Source organism: Mesoplodon bidens (genome assembly GCF_964165515.1).
Source record: "Mesoplodon bidens genome assembly, chromosome: 8".
NCBI classification, from domain to species: domain Eukaryota; kingdom Metazoa; phylum Chordata; class Mammalia; order Artiodactyla; family Ziphiidae; genus Mesoplodon; species Mesoplodon bidens.
In genome coordinates this window covers 639904-659313 of record NC_138165.1, presented here as the reverse complement: position 1 = coordinate 659313, position 19410 = coordinate 639904, and the positions used below count along the sequence as shown (strand labels likewise).

The 19410-nt window shown below is 58.9% G+C and overlaps 1 protein-coding gene across 1 annotated transcript in view; it reads right to left on the bottom strand.

Moving 5' to 3' along the window:
• Window positions 1-356: 356 nt before the first annotated feature.
• HS6ST1 (heparan sulfate 6-O-sulfotransferase 1) overlaps window positions 357-19410 on the bottom strand; it is a 44849-nt gene continuing 25795 nt past the window's right edge. Inside the window, exon 2 of the mRNA XM_081242019.1 lies at window positions 357-3753. Coding sequence (XP_081098145.1) covers window positions 3045-3753 — 709 coding nt within the window. The 3' untranslated portion in view covers window positions 357-3044. The remainder of the gene's footprint in view (window positions 3754-19410) is intronic.

The following is a 19410-nucleotide window of genomic DNA, read 5'->3' as shown; positions in this document are numbered from 1 at the left end:
AAGTTATTCTTTTTTTGGTCACGCCGCGTGGCTTGTGGGATCTTAAGTTCCCTGACCAGGGATGGATTCTGGGCCCTCGGCAGTGAAAGTGCCGAGTCCTAACCACTGGACCGCCAGGGAAGTCCCTAAGTTATTCTCTGCGGTGGTGAAAGTCACATTTCTTACTTTCACAAAGCAAGGCTTAGTGACACAGTGTGTTAACTCCTCTCTTACTGGGCCGCCGCCTGCTCCTGAGGGAAGCCCGTCTGCTCCTGTGTGATTCCTGTGAGCTCACAGATGCTCATTTCGAAAATCAAACCGGGACGGCGCCACGCCAGGCGCGTTGCTATGTGACCACAGACCACACACACCAGCGCTCCTTTTCAGGGTTTATTTCATCTGCTAACATTCATCTTGACCTAGACAAAAACAATTAGATGATTATGACTTGCATTTCCATCATCAACTCATTTTTTTGTATGAGTCACCAAAAGGTTTCTTCTCAACACTTTTTTTTTTTTTTAATAAGAAGCTATAAATAAATAAAGCTTTAAACGCTCCTGGGTTCAAGTTAAACTCTTCCAGTTCCCAAAACGTTCACAGACTCATTGCTTGGACAGTTCTCTCGTCCCTCACGCCTCCTCCGAGAGAGGACACCGAAGGCCTGGGGTGGTGGGAGCGGGGAGCTGTTCGCTCACTGCATGTTCGCTACTGTCCCTCAGCCCTGGGAAGAGCCCTGGGGAGGCCATCCCTTCCCTGGAGCCCCAGCTCGTGGTGTTGGAGGAGATGCTGCAGGCACAAGAAGCCTTTACCTCAAAGCAGGCGTCCTGAGCCGGCAGTGCTGGACGGGAGACCCAAGTGGCCGAGGGGCACTGCCAGCTGGTGCTGTCACTGGCACCCCTGCCTGGATGCTGGCCGGGGCCAGGACCTCCTTCCAGATGCAGTGAAGAAACCGAGGAGACCGTGTGACTTGGGACAACGGGCCATGAGTTAAAACACTCCATTATGTACAAAACACATCCTGCACTCCGGCCACACCCTCAGGAGCGCACCTTGGGGAGGGCTGCTTGAGCCAGGCCACTGGCCAGGTGCCCGGGGGGCTCACGCACAACAGCTCTCCTCCCAGTGGGAGGCCACAGCAAACCCCTAGCGTCGCAGGTGCTTGTGCAAGATCCCAGAGCTCTCGTGAACGTGTCCCGCCCTCCTCCCTGGAGCACGGCCGCCCCAAATGAGTATTGGAGCAGACCCCCCTGCTGACCTTCACAAAGAGCCACCTGAGCACTCACCTCCTCAGCATGATGTGTCCGCTCTCGGGGGCCTGCTGACTGCGCTGTCCTTGGACTGCAAGATGAAGTGGTCAGCGCAGGAAGCTGGCGGGCAGGGAGGGGGGGCGCTCAGGCCAGACAAGCAAAGACTAAAGCTGCTGGCTCCTGGGTGGCCACCTAACCCTGCCGGTGCTTACGGAAGGGTCTCGGCTCCCACCCCCTCATTCCACAGGAGGGCAGCTAGGGTGGCTAAGGGGAACCTGGGGCAGGGAACCCTGGCAGGATCTGCCCATGAGGCTGCCGGGGGCCCGGGGCCCTCACCACCCTCGAATCTAGCCTGCAGCTGCCAGGCACGTGTGCTTCCTCTCCTGGGGAGACGGGATGCCCATCCACCTCGGGCGTGGGGCTCACACTCAGCTCCCCAGAACCAGGTCTCGGGCCTCATGTGTGGGGGCGTGTACGTCCAGAGGCGATGCTGGCCTGGCCTCCTCGAGCACAGGAGGGACGGGCGTGGGGCAAGTGTCTACAATGGACTGAACATGGCTTCTCCAATCTGCAGGGCTGCGGGGAACCTGGTAGGTAGGGGCAGCTACCTGACCAGCTGGTAGGGGCAAGGGTGCAGGAAAATGCGGGGAGAGCCCAGGGTCGGGGGGCTGTGTATCTGGGTACTAGGGGAGCCACCCAGAGCTGTTTCTTCCAATCCTGGAGGAGAATCTGAAAGCCCGAGTACCCTTTCCTGGCTGTCCTGAACCACCATGGCCCCAAAGTATGGCTCGTGGGCAGTGGCTGTGGTCTGCAGTGTTCCAGCCAACGGAGGATTGACTGAACTTTATACACGGGGCTGTGGGAGGAATGGGTCTAAGTCCCACATAAACGTCCAAGTCATGGGCCTGGGGCTGGGGGCAGCCCACTAACAAAGCCCAGAGGGTCAGAAGGGACAATGCGGGCAGGGAGAGCTCTTGATTTCTGTCCGCCTTCCTGTCTGAGCTGGTCTGGCTGGGAGGTCTGCCTGGACACAGGTGGACGCATCCTCACCCACGGCCTTCCTACTCCTGGGATGCCCTCCACCCATGCAAGGGGGCAGTGCAGCATGGGGACCATCTCCCCACAGCGCCCCTCAGTCTGGGGACTGAGGAAAACGGGGTGGGGGACCCCAGGTGATGTGCTTTGATCTCTTGACCCGAAGCATGAAGCCACACTGTGGGTTTTGACCTTGGGCTAGAGAGGGGAGTGGGCTTCCCAGGGGCTGGACTAGAGTCTTCTTGGCTTTAGATGGGGTGGGCCCTGACCCTGAAGATGGGTGAGCTGGGAGCTCCATTCCTGAGGCTACCTCGGAGGGCTGCCGTGTCCCCACGCAGGCCTTGGGGCCCGGGGGTTCCCTGGAGGCTGAGCTACCTGCGGGGGTGGGGGGGGGGAGCGGGCGTGTGCCTGGTGGGCGTGACCACACACCTGGCCTGGCAGGTCCGCCTTCCACTGCACTGGATTTTTCTAGTCTTCAAACTTGTGGCCGTCATGACCAGGAGGACGGGAGAGCGGGGACGTACCTGCTCCCAGCCCTGCAGGCCTGGTCGGGGGGTCCTCCGAGCACCCTTCCCTCTGACCCAGTGGGTTCCCACGTTGATTGCTCAGAGTCCCGGCCTGGGAGGGTGGGAAGAACCGACCCGCCAGGCGCACCCCTTCCCCTCCCTCAACCGTTCGTCCGTCTTCTGGCGAGCGGACGGGGGTCCTCTTCCCACGGAGCTCTGGGGGCCGAGTGCGTCGGTCAGTCTGCCTGGTCCCACCTGCCCCCGCCGGCCGCCACTACCACTTCTCGATGATGTGGCTCATGTAGTCCTCGGTGGGCACGCGGCCGGGCTCCTCGGCGTCCCCCCGCGGCGGCGCCTCCTTGGCCCGGTGCAGCAGGCGCTCCTCGCGGCTCCGGAGCCGCTGCTGCCGGCGCTCCAGCTGCCGCCGGTACTGGTAGCGCTGCTGGAAGAGGTCCCGGGCGTAGTCGTAGAGCTGCATGTCCAGGTCGTTGAGCTCCTCGATTCGCCGGATGGTGTCCTCGCCCACCTCCACGCCGCCCGCCCGCGTGCTGTTGTACTGCATGAAGGGACGGATGAACTTGAGGTTGAACGTCCGCTCGAACAGGTACTGCGTCTTGCGCTGGAACTCGGTCAGGCCGAAGAAGGCCATGCCCCGCAGGTTCTTCTTGGCGCTGTCCAGCAGCAGCTGGGCCCGCTTGCCCTCGGGGATGAAGGACAGGTTGTAGCAGCCCACCAGGCTCAGGTCGGCCAGCATGCGCACCTGGCGGTTGCTGGCCAGGTTGTAGGGGCAGTCCATGAACTCCTGCAGCGTGCAGCCCGACCAGTCCGTGCCCTCGTAGCAGGGCGGCAGCTCCTCGGGCGTGGGCGTGCGCCCGTCGCACATGTGCAGCGACGTCTTCCACGTGGCCCCTCGCTGCACGTGTCGCCACTCGCTCAGGTAGCGGGACACGGGGTCTCGCAGCAGGGTGATGTAGTAGAACTTCCTGCAACGAGACGGGGAGCGGGGGGAGGGGAGGTGAGGCCGGGGCGCCAGGCGGGGGTGGGGCACGCAGGGACCACTGTGGGGTGAAGGAGCGGGGAAGGCTGCAGCCCTGAGTCTGGTGGCTCTGCTCAGCGTCTACGCTATGGGACCCCCGGGGGGTGGCTTCACCTCTGAGATCAGCCATCACATCTCAGGTCTCCAAAGGGCCACTGCTGAATGAGAAACCCCGGTGTGAGATGTGATGTAACCTGCAAAGGTCTCAGGCCACCACCACAATGCCGAGTGTGACCGCTGCAGTGTCCTGCAGGGCCCAGCCCTGGTGCCCTCCTGAAGCCTGGCCCGGGGTCTCCTCTGGGGCCTTCCCCCGAGCCCCAGGCATGCCCTCCTGCCTGCTCGCACCTTGGGACGGACAACCTGACTTTGCCCTGCAGGGGGTGGAGGAGAGTGGCCCCGGAGTCCACACAGACGTTTAAAGAGCTGTCACAGTGGCAGGCTTGGTGCAGCCCAAGGGGCCACTGAAAAGTCACTCACAGTCCTAGGCTGCACGGCAGGTCTGGGTCAGGGCCTCCCACTGGGCCCACTCCACCCCAGGCTCCTGTGGAGGTCCAGTGGGGGAGGGGCACCAGGAGACCACCCAGCCCCCGGGGTGAGCCGTAACTCATAATTTTTATCGTCTCCCAGGAACTGTTCTAGCCCCCAAGGAGTTGGGCACCGATGCCACCTCCCCATGCTGTGGGTAAGGGGCATCCATCCGTACCATGGGAGACCTGACTCAAGGAGGGCTGTGACCCCTTCTCCCCGCTCCCTCGGGGTGAGAGGCAGCCGGGATGATTCAGGTCCCTGCAGGGTGTGCTGTGATGATCGGCCCCAGTGCCAGCAACTGTGACGGGCCTGGTGGGCGTGGGTCGCCCCAGGGGGGGTTTGCGGCTCTTCTCGGAGCCCCACCTCCAGGGCTGGCAGAGCAGCTGCCTGTGCAGGTGGGGCAGGTCCCAGGCCAAGCGGAACCAGGGCCTGGGGCGGGCAGCCTAGAGTGTCCTCGGAAGTGGGCAGCAGGGGCCCACTGGGTCCCACACGCCACTCCTGGGGGTGTCCATCCCCCCTTCCCCGGCCCCTGCCTGACGGCAACATGGAAGCTGCACCCACACTGCCCCCTCCTCACTGAGGCCCAACAAGAGCAGCCCTCACACCGCCCTCTGGGAAGCCACGGGGGCACAAGACACGTCGCAGGGTCTGGCAGTGCCCTGATCTGACCGCATCTCCCAGGGGGCAAGGGGGCCCTGGGGTGCAGGCATGATAACTAGCAAGGGCGAAGGTGACGGGGTACCACTGGGGGTCACCCCAGCCTTAGGGGGGGCACATTCAGAAAACCGCAGGAATGGCAGACAGCAGGAGAAGGCCTGGGCAGAGGGCACCCAGGGGGCTGGGGGAGGGAGTCCGCAGGGAGGAGAGAGCAGGATGGGCGAAGCCTGGCTTCTCCTGTTTGTGCCTCGGGCCCCCATCAGCTCTCACACGCCCTGCCCCAGCCCAGGTGCTGACAGCGCGCTCCTGGCCTCTGCAGGCGGTCATGTCCCAGCCCCTGGGGTGGGGTGGGGATGGCTGGCAGCCCCAGTGTGACCCCCTCCCCCAGCTTCTGTGGAACGTGCCCTGGTGGCTCTGGCTGCCCCTGGGAGAAGAACAAAGGCCCACCTGTGCCCTCCCAGCTCCTCTCTGACCACTGGGACCGCCCCCGCTTGCTGGCTCCCAAGAAGACACCCCAGGACCTTTGCACAAATTGTGTCCTCCCTCTATTTCATCAGCTGACTCTGACTCATACCCTAGACCTCAGCCAGAGCCACTTCCCAGGGAAGCCTCGTCCTGCAGACACGGCTCCCTCTTGGGCTTTTGTCACAGTGGTAACTTTCCACTGACCTCTCAGCTCACCCTGCGGTAGGGAGGGGGCGGCGGGGAGCTGGTTCCTGTGTGTGCGCTAAGCATGGCCGTGGTGCCTCCCCGGGGACAAGACTGGGAGGGGCCAGATGGTCCAAGACAGAAGGTGACTCGGGGCAAGCCTCTCACACAGCACCTTCAGCACCCCGCGGCGGAGGAAATCAAGCCTTGAGAGGTTAGGCAGCTACCTGGAGACCCCCAGTGGCTTCAGCACTGGGTAGGGCAGGCGGCCAGGCCCCTCTCTGCAGACCCTGGTTAGGTGGACTGGGACCGGTGACAAAGACCTTCAGTGTAGCCAGGACGAGAAGGTCAGTTCATCCCAGGGCCAGCCTTCTAGAGACCTAGTATATGACATTTATAAATCCTGACCACGACAACTGCTTCTAAAGAGGCCACGACAGACAGGCAGACACAGAGATACACCTAGAAACACACGTGGACAAACACAGTGCTGCGTGCAGGCTGCTGGCACACACCGTGTCCACTGCTGAGCCCGGCTGGTCCCTTGTCCTGTCCTCGGCCCTCCCAACCCCGTGTGCACACACACGGGGGCAGGCCAGCGGGGTGGATTCTCCTGGACACAGAAAACCAGAGTACGACGTGTCAGCGGACAAAGATTTGTCTACGTGGCCCCACCGAAGCCACTCAGGGTTCAACCTGGTTGCAAGGTGACCTCTGAGGGCAAGAGCTCACTGTGCCCAGCGGGGCACCAGCGCCTGCCCCAGCGTCTGTGTCCCCGCAGGCCTCTGCAGTCACGTAGGCCTGGAGCCCTGCGTCAGCACTTGTCACCGCCCGCCACGAGGGCAGGCTTGGAGTACAGCTGCCCCCCAGACCCTCAGAGATCTCAATGCGCCCTTGAGAGGGGACGGGGCTGCTAGCCCCCCTGCGGCGTGCTGGAGCCAGAGCCGACTGAGCCCCCCGGAGCCCCTGGGATCACGCTGACCCCCGCGGCTCCCCTGTGCACCACATGGGCGCTGAGTGGGGCGGCCTTGCTCATCGCTGCGTCCCTGGATGCTGGCCTGGCTGGACAGGAGCAGGGGCTCGCCCATGGTGACCGATTCTGTGCTCCCAACACGGCCTGCGGTGGAGACTAAGGGTCCAGGCAGACCCTAGACCCTGTGTGCGGGGCCAGCAGCCCCCGGTCACTGCCCAGCGCCCGTCCCGCTCCTGCCTGGACGGCACGGGAGCCCCTGTGGGTGAGCACCCCTGAACTTGGCTGGCCTCCTCAGGAGCGCATGCGCCTGACCCCCAGCTCCGCTTCGCGGTCCACCCCGGCCCTTGCTTGCTCCGCTCTCATGACACAGCAGGCACCCGTGGCCACAGGCCTGTGCGCCGGCCACCCTCTGTTCAGCTCCTGCTCCCGTCTCACTCACTCTGCACCCCCTTGCCCGTTAGGCACGTCAGCAGACAGGGCAGCTTTACCGGCCACTGAAGGGGGAGCCAGGGCACTGGTCGAAAGTGAGTAGAGGGTAGGTGTGGCGGAGGCAGAAGACCCCCCAGACGACCGACCGTCCACGTCCAGGCAGCTCCCTGCCCAGGACGAAACCAGGTGTGTGTTCTCTGGAGGCGCTCATGGCTCAGAGACACGAGGGACTGGGCAAGGGGCCAAACAACGGCCTGCGTGCTCATGGGGGACCCAGCCTCTGCCCCAGCTGCCCCCCAGAGGAAACTTCAGGGTTTCTGCCCCAGAGCAAAGTTCCCCCTGCACTCACATCTGGGGTCGCCCACAAACAGGGGGCCTCTTGCCTCTCACCCTCCAGCAGGATCTGCCCATCCAGGCCGTCCAACTGCTCACCAACAAGGGTTCCGTTAGGAGGACAGGGAGGACATGGCGGAGGAGATGATGAAAGAAACAATGAGAAGTCAAGCACTTAATTTATTTAGAGCGAAATGGCTCGCCTACTGCCCAGCAAGTGAACGAGGAGACCAGACCCAGGATTACAGAGATGACCCATGAAGCACGTGAACAGAAAACCAGAACACGTGAAGAGTGGGACTCAACTTCTCTGTGGAACACCATACGCTAAGAATCAGTGAAGTGATGGCTTCAAAGTGCTGACGGGAAACAGACCAACTGTATCTCATACCCAGCCAAGCTTCACACCCGTGAAGGCTTGGGAAATGTATTTTCTGTGAATCCTGCTCTAGGAAGATACTGGAGTATGTATCTCATATAGTAGCTGAGAAAGAAAAAAAAGTGTGGGACACAGGAGCTTGAACCCAGGAGAGATCCCAGATGTCCACTGGGCATCCCGCTGGGTCTGTCAGGAGAAGAGGGACACGGCTTCCAGAAAAAGGGGCCCAGACAGATGACCTGACAAAACAGCATTGGTGGAAAAAAAAAAAAAACGGATGGTAGGTACATGGCAGATCTTTGGAATCACCTGGAAAAAACTGAGTCTATGAAGATGGAAGACAAAGCAAGTAAAAATAGGGCTGGGCTTCCCTGGTGGCGCAGTGGTTGAGAGTCTGCCTGCCGATGCAGGGGACACGGGTTCGTGCCCCGGTCCGGGAGGATCCCACATGCCGCGGAGCGGCTGGGCCCGTGAGCCGTGGCCGCTGAGCCTGTGCGTCCAGAGCCTGTGCTCCGCAATGGGAGAGGCCACAACACTGAGAGGCCCGCGTACCGCAAAAAAAAAAAAAAAAAAAAAAAAAAAAAAAAAAAAGTAGGGCAATCGTTAATTCTAGGAAAAATGAAAAGTTACATAAAAAAAAATGAAGTATGCCACTAGGCTCAGAAGAAAACAATGGTTTTAGAGACATCATGATATAAACAGTGGTAAGTGATTGAATAAAAACTTGAGCTTTAACTCTCCTTGGAGAATGGGTGGGGTGTGGAGAAGGATAAGGGTATAAGAACACTTCATCTATCAAAACAGAAAGTACAGAGATAACATTTAAATCAATGGAACAAGAAATAGCACCATACACGACTCAGAAACATGGAAGTCAATACGTGAAGACTACCAAAAAGAGCTGCAAGAGGTCCTTTGGGGACGCTGGAAAGGAAAAGTAGATCTGTTGGTTTTTTTTTTTTTTTTTTTTTTTTTTTTTCCATTTTTTTTAAGTTTATTTATTTACTTTTTTAATTAGTTTCTGCTTTATAACAAAGTGAATCAGTCATACATATACATCTGTTCCCACATCCCTTCCCTCATGCATCTCCCTCCCTCCCACCCTCCCCATCCCACCCCTCCAGGCGGTCACAAAGCACCGAGCTGATCTCCCTGTGCTCTGCGGCTGCTTCCCACTATCTATCTACCTTACGTTTGGTAGTGTATACACGTCCATGCCTCTCTTGATCTGTTGGTTTTTATCATCAACCGCTTGGAGCTATTTGTCTTGAAGCACATGTGAATTCTTGTAACTAAAAACACGAAAACAATGTGGAAACTGGAGAGGCGCTCCTCTTCATTAGTCATCAAGGGAACAGCACTCTCAGCCACGTGATACCCACTGGAGCAGCAAAACAAGGTGGGGCAAGGCCAACTTTTGACAAATGCTTACTGGGACAGCTGTCGTGGAGTGACTTCACGGGAAGGCGGAAGGCGCACACACACTCACCCCGTGACCCTCACACTCCACCCCCCGCCCCAGTCCTCTCCTAGGCACACATCATGGGGAAGCCTTGTCCATGCGCCCTGGGAGATGTGGACAAGACAGTCCACAGCACTCTGCTGGTGACAGCCCCAAACATCCGCCGCAGAGGCACGCGTACACGAACGGGGTATATTCTTCCAACAGAACACTGCTCAGCAACAAACAGGAACAAACTACAGCTACTCACGGTAACTCGGGTAAATATGATGAATAAGATGTTGCAGAAAGAATGCAAATTAAGAAAATGTAACAGAGTGCAACGATATGGTTTATCAAGTTGCTAAAAATAAAACCAAAGAAAATGCTATTTAGTGGTACGTACATACGTACTGAAAACAGTGAAAAGAAAAAGGTGATGAGGTGATACACAGAAGCCCTCCAGTCAGAGCTCAGCCTCGGTGTCTTGGGGGGTGGCGGCGGGGGAGGCAGGGACCGTGCTAGTCCGTGGTAGCGTCCATGGCACTGATCACGCCCTTGTGCTTAAGGCAGGAGGGTGGGTCCTTGTGCTTTATTCCCTACGTACGTTCACGCAACTTCTTTTGTATTTCCCAAACACTGTGTGATGAGGAAAGCAGTTTTAAAACCAAGGTTCTGTGTCTTTACTTGAGAATGGACTTGAGGATATGGGGAGGGGGAAGGGTAAGCTGTGACAAAGCGAAAGAGAGGCATGGACATATATACACTACCAAACGTAAGGTAGATAGATAGTGGGAAGCAGCCGCAGAGCACAGGGAGATCAGCTCGGTGCTTTGTGACCGCCTGGAGGGGTGGGATGGGGAGGGTGGGAGGGAGGGAGATGCATGAGGGAAGGGATGTGGGAACAGATGTATATGTATGACTGATTCACTTTGTTATAAAGCAGAAACTAATTAAAAAAAAAAAAAAGAGAAATCTAGAAACAATAAATGCTGGAGAGGGTGTGGAGAAAAGGGAACATTCTTGCACTGCTGGTGGGAATGTGAATTGGTACAGCCACTATGGAGAACGGTATGGAGGTTCCTTAAAAAACTACAAATAGAACTACCATATGACCCAGCAATCCCACTACTGGGCATATACCCTGAGAAAACCATAATTCAAAAAGAGACATGTACCAAAATGTTCATTGCAGCTCTATTCACAATAGCCCGGAGCTGGAAACAACCTAAGTGTCCATCATCGGATGAATGGATAAAGAAGATGTGGCACATATATACAATGGAATATTACTCAGCCATAAAAAGAAACGAAACTGAGCTATTTGTAATGAGGTGGATAGACCTAGAGTCTGTCATACAGAGTGAAGTTAGTCAGAAAGAGAAAGACAAATACCGTATGCTAACACATATATACGGAATTAAAAAAAAAATGTCATGAAGAACCTAGGGGCAAAACGGGAATGAAGACGCAGACCTACTTGAGAATGGACTTGAGGATATGGGGAGGGGGAAGGGTGGGCTGTGACAAGGCGAAAGAGAGGCATGGACGTGTATACACTACCAAACGTAAGGTAGATAGATAGTGGGAAGCAGCCGCAGAGCACAGGGAGATCAGCTCGGTGCTTTGTGACCGCCTGGAGGGGTGGGATGGGGAGGGTGGGAGGGAGGGAGATGCATGAGGGAAGGGATGTGGGAACAGATGTATATGTATGACTGATTCACTTTGTTATAAAGCAGAAACTAATTAAAAAAATAAATAAATAAACTTAAAAAAAAAAAAAAAAAAAAAAAAACCAAGGTTCTCCAGGGCAGCCTGCGAGGCCCCTGCTGGCCTTGCAGGTGGATCAGCATTCTTGCCAAACCTTGAGCCTCAGCTCCTCAAAGCGTCTGGTTTCCCCTCCCACCTCTGTGCCAGCCAATTCCAGGTGTCTGCAGCCCTTTCCTTACCCCTGACCCCTTCCTACATGCTAATGTGAGGAGGGAGAAGCTCCACGGGGGAGGGGAGGACCCCTTGGGGGCATCACCTCTGGGAACTGTGAGGGTGGCCAGGCTTCTGGGTCAGTCGGGGCCGCCCTGTGGCTTGTGAACTAACCACATGATAGTGAGCCAGCCGCTCCTGCCTCCGGGAAGGAACCACAGCTCCTCCGGAGCTGGGGCTCCCAGCTGATGGCCGGCTTCCCGTCCAGGAGGGCCTTGGGGTGCAAACAGTGCGCCCCACCCCTGGGGCTCCCCTTTCCTGCTGCCAAGCCCAACGCGGGAGACCAGGGACCCTGTTTAGTGACTTGTCAGGCAAATTATGCTCTGTCAGGGTGGGAGGCTTCTGGCACCTTCTGCAAGCACAGCCCTAACCCACATCCTGGCCTAAGCGGGAGCCCACTGCACCCCAACTTCCAGGGCCGGTCTCCTTGGAGCAGGGCTGCCTGCTACGTCCCAGGACAGACCCAGGTAGCGGCACAGAGCACGCCCCAGCCCAGACCGTCCTGTCTGTGAGTCGGGGGCAGGCTTCACAGCGCTGTCACCCTGGCGGGGCACACACTGGGGCCGGAGGGATGACAAGGAGGCCCTGCTCACACCTCTTCCTCTGAAGCTTCCACCACTGGCTGCTCGCCACCATCTAGCCAGCCAGCTGGCACCCCACACGGTCCACTGCTGGCGGCAGGACGTGGCATGAGGTCGTCCCTCTGCAGCTGTGTGCAAGGTCATTCGGGCCGCCACCATGCGCCATCCCTCTCCCCAGGGTCTTCACCCCACCCTCTCACCCCAATGGGGGCAAGCTCTTGGAAGGCAGGCCTGTGTACTGGGGACACCGCAGTGCCCTGCTCAGCGCGGAGACAGCCCATGGCATCCAGGGCCCGCTGCCCCGCCGTGGGCTGGGTGGTGGCCACGGGAGTGTGTTCAGTGCTCAGGCTCGGCTGAGGGTGCACGTGCGGCCTGTGCACAGGGAGGGGGCCTCACACTCAATACCTCTGCCTTCAGCACCCAAGCTGCCCACGGAACTCCTTGGGCTGGGGGCTGTCCCCCGGGAAGTGGGCGGAGCCACAGTGGGAACGGCTGCAGCTGGGTGGGCGGAAATGGGGTGAGGAAGGAGGTGGAAGCCTGTGGCCCTGCCCTGGCACTCCATGGACGCACAGCAAAGGACATAAACCAGCAATGCCCCCAGGGCCCTGACAATGGCACCAGTGGCCACAGCCAAGAGGCTTGTGACGTGCCAGGCAGAGCCCGGGACCCAGGCACTTCTCCCCTTTCACAGAGGATAAGCCCAGGCTCAGAGGTGGGCAGGGCTCTTAGAGCGCTCTGGGTTGCGGGGGGCGGAACCAACAAGGGCAGCGGGAGGTGGTGAATGGCACCGCTCACCCACGGGGCAGGTCAGGAAGGCTTCTCAGAGACGGTGGGGACACAGCCCTTCGTGACCTGAGAAGGGGGCAGTGCAGGCTTGAGGTGCAGGCGGGGCCGGACAGAGAAGGGTCTTGTTCATTTACAGGAAAACAAGCTCGGATGGGAAGTGGCACAGAGTGCAAAATTCACACGGATTCAAAGACAGAACATAGGACTTCAAAGAAACTTCATGCCGTGAAACAATTCTAGCCTGCCCGGTCTACAACCGCTCCCAAGAGCCCACGTGTGAACCGACCGCGTCATGCTTCCTTGCATTTAATTATGCTCTGTTTAATGCTTTCTGCGACCTTGGCTATTCTGACATTCTTGTGTGCCCTGGTTCGGTGCATCCCACAGTCATGTACATCCTAGTGAACAAGGCATGTGTTTTGTCCTTGGGTGCAAACGCTGCTGTCAGGGAGAGGCCAGCTCTAAAGTTTTAAGAGTCTGAGTTCTCACAGGACCAGCAGCCAGGAAGCCCTGCTTTATTGATGACAAACACTCAGACGGCCTCTGGGAAAATTCTGCAAGGTGCAGCTTTGCACTCCTTCCTTGGAAGGTGACAGCTGCGAGGTGGCTGAGTGGCAGGGGCTGGGGGGCCTGTCCTGCCACAGGGCTGGGATCAGGGAGAGGGCCCTTCTCACTGTCCTCAGAAACCCCTCCTCCTCCTGCCCGCTGCTGTGGGCATCGGGCAAGTCTGAGCCCACAGTCCCGACTGGGAGGTCCGCTCTGTATCCTGCATACTTTATCAATGATGAGGAAACCGGGCTCGCAGAGGTGGGTGGCTGATGCAAGGCTTGGAAGCAGAAACGGCCCCTCCCCTCCCTCGGGTCACAGCCATGGCTGGAGGAGCTTCCCTCTTTTGCCCCAAACCCCACTCCTGACCCTTCTCCTGGGAGCCGGGAGAGCTGGGGTGGCTACACAATTCTGTGGCTGGGTGAGGGGCTGGATCAGCAATTACGCTTCCAGAAGGAGTCTGCTCTAAAGAGAAGGGCTGAGATGTGGCAAGTCTGCTGCAGGATGCTGGTGGCACGCTGGCCATTACAGGAGGCACGGACGCAGAAGTCAATGGCAGACACACACGGCAGATGGTCCTGCAGCCAAGGGTGCAGATGCTTACCAGGCTGCTGGTGCACACAAGGGCCTGTGCCTACCTGTGCGGAGACAGAAGGCATTATTAAGTGGCTCTCAGAAGAGCGAAACTATGGATTTTCCCCAACATTTTATTATGAAAAACTCAAAACTTAAAGAAAAGTTGAAAGTTCAGTGAACACTCATATGCCCAAATGGGTGACTTGAACATTTTTTGGGATTTCCCCGGTGGTCCAGTGGTTAAGAATCTGCCTTCTAATGCAGGGGACGTGGGTTTGATCCCTGGTCAGGGAACTAAGATCCCACATGCCACGGGGCAACTAAGCCCACGCACCACAACCACTGAGCCCACACGCCACAACTAGGGAGCCTGTGCGCCACAACTAGAGAGCCCACACGCCGCAACTACTGAGCCCGCGTGCCACAACTAGGAAGCCCACACACAACTTCTGAGGCCACACGCCGCAACTACTGAGCCTGCGTGCCACAACTAGGGAAGCCTGTGTGCTGCAACGAAGACCCAGTGCGGCCCCCCAAAAAAACAACAGAAAAACAAAAAAACCCCATTTTCTTCTTTATATAGTCTGTATTGCCCGCAGTGAGCACACGTCATTTACGTAACTGAAATCAAGTAATAAAGGTTATAAAACATCCCTGTTGCTTGGTGTGCAAAGAGGCCATCGGAAAGGGCCAGCTTTGCAAGCTCTGTGCTCACGTGTCCTCTGTGATAGGATGCCAGCTGCCCCCTCCGCTCCGGGCTGGGGGCTCCAAGGGCGGGGCTTTTGTGAACAAGGTTCTAACTCAAGGAACAAACGCAGCCCCTGAAACGAAGGTGGATTTTTCTACCAATGCTAGCAGCGCTGCAGCTCCCTAATTGCGGGTGAGGACACTGTTATTTAGCATTAGAATTACAACCTTTTCTTTCTTTTTTAAAGAAATACTGTTGTATTACTTCCAGATATACAGTCACTGAAAAAAAATTAATGCCATAGGGGGATTGGCTTCACTGCCACTTTCTCCCCCAGGACGAGCTTTGGGGTCCCAGAGCAGCAAGGGAAACTCTGTGAGGGGTACCTGAGGCCCCCTCTACCCCAACTCTGTACTGTGGTCTCCCAGGGACCAGGAGTCCCTTCATGAGAACAGAGGCCATACCGTGAAGCCAGTATCCAGACGGTTAATGTTCAAAAAAACCATACTCTGCGAGGTCTCCAGAACTTCAGAGGGAGGACCCTGGGGAGAACTTGCCATGGGGCCTGCTCAGGTGTGCAAAGCCTTGCTCTGATGACCGTCCCACCCCAGGGCCTGGAGAGCATCCCGGGGTGGGGGTGCCGGCTTGCTCACCAAGGTCTGGGTCCCCCTCCCAGCAAGAAGATGACACTCTTCGGGAGGTCATGGCGTGAACCACCTTGGTCATCAGGTCACTGAGCTGGGCCCTCGTCAGCACTGTGCGCTGCTCACCTAGGCCAGGTGCCCCGCAGAGCCCATGGCCTGGAAGCGCCTGCTGCCCGCGATGGTCCCCTGGCCTTAGACAGTGCTGCATGTGGGTCAGGCCGGCTCCGAGAGCGCAGTTCACGCCATAGAACAACGCAGCACAGAATCCAGATGAGGGATCTGAGGCCTTAGAAAAAACCCAAGTCTGATCTAGCTCTGATTCCCACGGTGAGATGGAAGCAGCTGAGTGCCCATGTGGGCTGGCTGCGTCCTTCCCTTCCTGTCACAGGAAGGGGCTGCAGGCACAGCTCCCCAGGGCAGGGCCCAGCAGCTGTCAGCTGTGTCACCTCCCTCTCCTCACCACGGCTAAGTGAGCAGTGCGGGCCCATGCGAGAGGGGCCCGGTGGGAGGAGAGGCGGGCCCTGCTCTGAGCGGCATGGCTGGGGAGCTGGACCATCCCGGGCAGCACGAGAGTGGACCAGCTGATGGAACGGACCGTCTCTACTGGCTCTGGCCAGCACTCACCTCCCTGCACCAAAGCACGGCGCCCCTCCCGGGTACCTGCAGGAAAAACCCAGATCAGCAAGCGCTGCGCTGGCAGTGCAGGCTGGGGAGCCCCTCTCCAGAGGCAGGTAGGAGTTGCCTCAGGCCTTTCTTCCTGGGCAACGTGTCCGCAGAGCAGCTGTGAACTCACAGCTGTTATTTTTGTCCATTAACTGACTCTGCTTCCCAAAATACCCGGGTCGGTAGAGCAGCCCCGCGGCATCAGTGGTCAGGTGCAGTGTGCACACAGGCGGGCCGGTCCTCCCAGAGCCCCTGCGCTGTGGACAGGCAGAGCCTAAAGCGGACACAATCCTTGGCAGGACCAGAATGGAAGCTCTGGGGCGGGCGCAGACCCCTCGCTGTTGTCCCAGCGGGATGGGTGGCGAGGAGAATGCCGGCCCAAGGCCACCTGGGCACGGGAGCCCTGCCGTCCTTCCCCAGCAGGGGGCATGCCCGGAGGCACGTGCCCTCCTCAGGCTGGGGCCCAGCTGGCCTCACAACTCTGCTCCCTGCCCTGCCCACCTCCAACAAGGTGGCAAGGCCCTCCTTGGCTCACCCAGGGAGCTGAATTCTTACAGACAGCGGGGAGAGAGTCCAGCTACTGGGAGAGGCGCTCACGTGGGCCCCCAGGTGGCTCCACAGGTTTAGGAAACAGCATGGAAATCCCTGAGGAGGAAGCAGCCCAGGAAGTGTCTTGTAGCCAGGTGTGGCTGTGTGACTAAGCTTGGCCATCAGGATGTCCTTAGAGACACCTCCTCCCCCGCACCGTTCTCCTCCTGTTGGCTGCAGCATGCATGTGACTGCAGAGGGCCAGCAGTCGTCTTGGACCATGAAGCAGAAGCCTTGCTTTCTGGGGATGGTAGGGCCAGAGAAGAGCCTGGGTTCCTGATGCTTCTTGCGGCTGCACCACCTGCCTGCCCTGCCTACGGTGGGCTCCTTTTCAAAGAGAGAGGAATCAATTGCCACCCTATCTTGGTCTCTGAACCTAACCATATACTCCAGGGCCAATGCACGAGGACCCAGGCACAATCAGCGGTGAGGCCAGCCAGGTCTGGGGCGAGGCCTGGGGTAGCAGAGGTTCAGTAATAACTGCATTAATTTAGTGAACCCTCAAGGCTTTACCCTGGTCATCCTGGACACTGCCAGACACCCTAGAGGAGTGCTGGTATTTTTAACTAAACTATGGACACAATTTACGATCCGTTTCCTTTAAAGTACAGTGAGTTAATTAAGAGTCAGAGTGGTCTGCATAAAGAAAAAACACATTCAGACCTGCAGGGAGGAAGAACCAGCCCTGAGACGAACCACTTTACCCAGCAGCTGTGACCGTCTTCCTGATGGCCGTCCCGGGAGGGGAAGAGCCAAAGTCCTGGACTTTGCCCGGCCCTGGACTTGGGCACCTTGGCTGTGGGATGTGGGGCGGGCCTCCCGGACAGGTTCTCCTCTGGTTCCAGCCCCACTCCAGCCGGCTGATGACACTAATGCAGACGCAGAGCTTTGGGGAGGGCTTGACTCTCACGGGGCCCCGTGTCCCTGCCAAGGCAGGAGCAGCAGGGCTGAGAGCCGGGCTGCCGTGAGTCCGCACTGAGCCCAATGCCTCCACGGCCCTGCCCCTATGCCCTTGCCCCCCACCCCAGGGGGAAGCCCGTGCCTCCAGGAGCTCCCACCTGAAGGAGGAGGGCCTGGCTGGAGGCCTAAGCCTGCTGGGGGCGTACGGGCCACATGGGCCCCCAGCTCCAGATGCAGGCCTTTCTGACCACCTGCTTCCAGGGCCTCTGGGATTCTGCGCCTGGAGGGATGGACACGGCTCGCAGGGGAGTGCTGGCCTGGCCCCCACATGCAGTGCGCCCACTGCCCCCAGGGCCGGTCTGTACAAGCCGCCGGGAGGGGGCCGTCAGAGTTGCGTGGAGGTGCCAGCAGGACCCAGAAAGGGAGTGGGTGAGGGTGAGGGGGGCTGTCTGACCCCGGGCTGCGGGACCTGGGGATGGGACCTTCCGGCAAGGCCTCCACAGCAGAAGGCCCCTCCCCAGGCATCCTCCACCTGCAGATCTCCTGCCAGGCTAAATCCTGCCTGGAGGCTCACACGCTGTCTCCCTACCCACGTGGGTGCCCTGGCTGCCAATTACTGCCTAGTGCTGGCTCAGCGGGGCGCTGCTGGGGAGTTGAGAGCCAGCATCCCTTCCCTGGGCCAGCAGGGACACAGGGGCGCTGCCTGTCCCCAAAACAGCTGTCCCAGTAAGGAGGCTGAGCATGTAGGGCGAGGGAGCTTTGCATCCTGTCCCTGTGACGTGAGGCATCCTCGCAGAGGGGGCGGGTCAAGCGTCAGACTCTGCCGCACACCCCCACCCCCGCCCCGCCCCCTGTCCCCGCCTCCATGCCTGCCCCTCGGAGCCCGTTACTGTCTCCTGTGCCTCCCAGGCTCCTGCAAGGATCAGGTGAAAGGGAATGTGTCAAGTAGCCTCGCAGCCTAGGCGATCCACAAAGGGGAGGAACTCGCAGCCCGGGCAGGTGCAGAGGCGGGGAGCTGGGGGACCACATCCCTCCGTGTCCGGGATCGACACCCTGCCTCGAACCCCATGGCCCCCTCCCGTTGGACTTATCCTTTCCTCCGTCACAGGAGTGCGTGCTGTGTGTGGGATCGGTGCAGCCCTGCCCTCCTGCAGCATCTGAAGGGCTGGACCTGTGACCGTGAGACACCCAGATGAACAAGTGCCAAGAGATCGGGTGCCTGATGCCGGGTCCGGGTCAGGCAGGGCCTCTAAGGTGTGACATCTGAGCTCAGCTCTGAAGGAGGAGGCCTGGCAGAGGGCAGGGGTGGGGGCGGGGCAGCATTCCCACAGAGGAGATGCCCAGGCCAGGCCGGGGGCGGGCACACCACAGCACAGACCAGCTCATCTAAGTGCACAGGTCGGTGAGAAGCAGAAAGGAGGTCTTGGTTTCAACGATGAAAGGACGTTGTTATCAAACCGTGGGAAAAAAGGAAATTTCCGTCCTTGTTCCAAAATTCCAGGTGGCTGAAAAAATCCATATGAAGGAAAACGAGTGTTCATAGTTCAGGCTTCGGAAGCACCTCTGCAGTCGGCTTCCCCCTGCCCTGACAGCACCTAGAGTTCCGTGGGCGGATGGAAAGCTTCCCTTGATTTCTACACGTTAGCAAACTTTCAGGGAAGCAGAGGAGGCTACCTCAGCCCCTGGCTCCGCGACCCAGAGAATTCGAGGCACTGCCGATTGGGCGGGGGACGGCAAGGGGGTCCCCAAGGCAGGAGGGCCCCCCGGGTGCATTCCAGGCGCCTGCAGCCCCTGCCTCCCCCTCAAGGCAAGGACCCCACGTCTGCAGGAAGCTTGAGCTTCCCCCCACCAGCCCCCTGACCTTTATGATCCCACTGGACCCTCACAAGGCCCCCCGGGACAGCCATGACGTGAGGGGGGGTGGCATGTGACTTAACCACCAGGCCAACACACACTGTGGGGAGCTGTGAGCACCGAAGGGAGGGGAGGAAAGGCCCAAAGCCAGAGCCGGGTATCACGAGGGGCAGAGCTGGTGGCCGCAGGTGTGGCCGCAGACTGGTCCCGCCTGGGCCTCCAGCCAGGCCCCCAGCACGTCTGCCCCCCTGGTTCCAGCCTGTGTACCGGTCACTCTCCATTCCTGACCAGGGGTGATCGCCCTGCAAGAACCTCTCAGTGGGCACGTCCAGCACTGGGGGCTCGGGTGCCCCACCCACGAAGGTGCAGGTGAGGTCTCCTTCCCAGATGCACGCAGGGACAGACCGCAC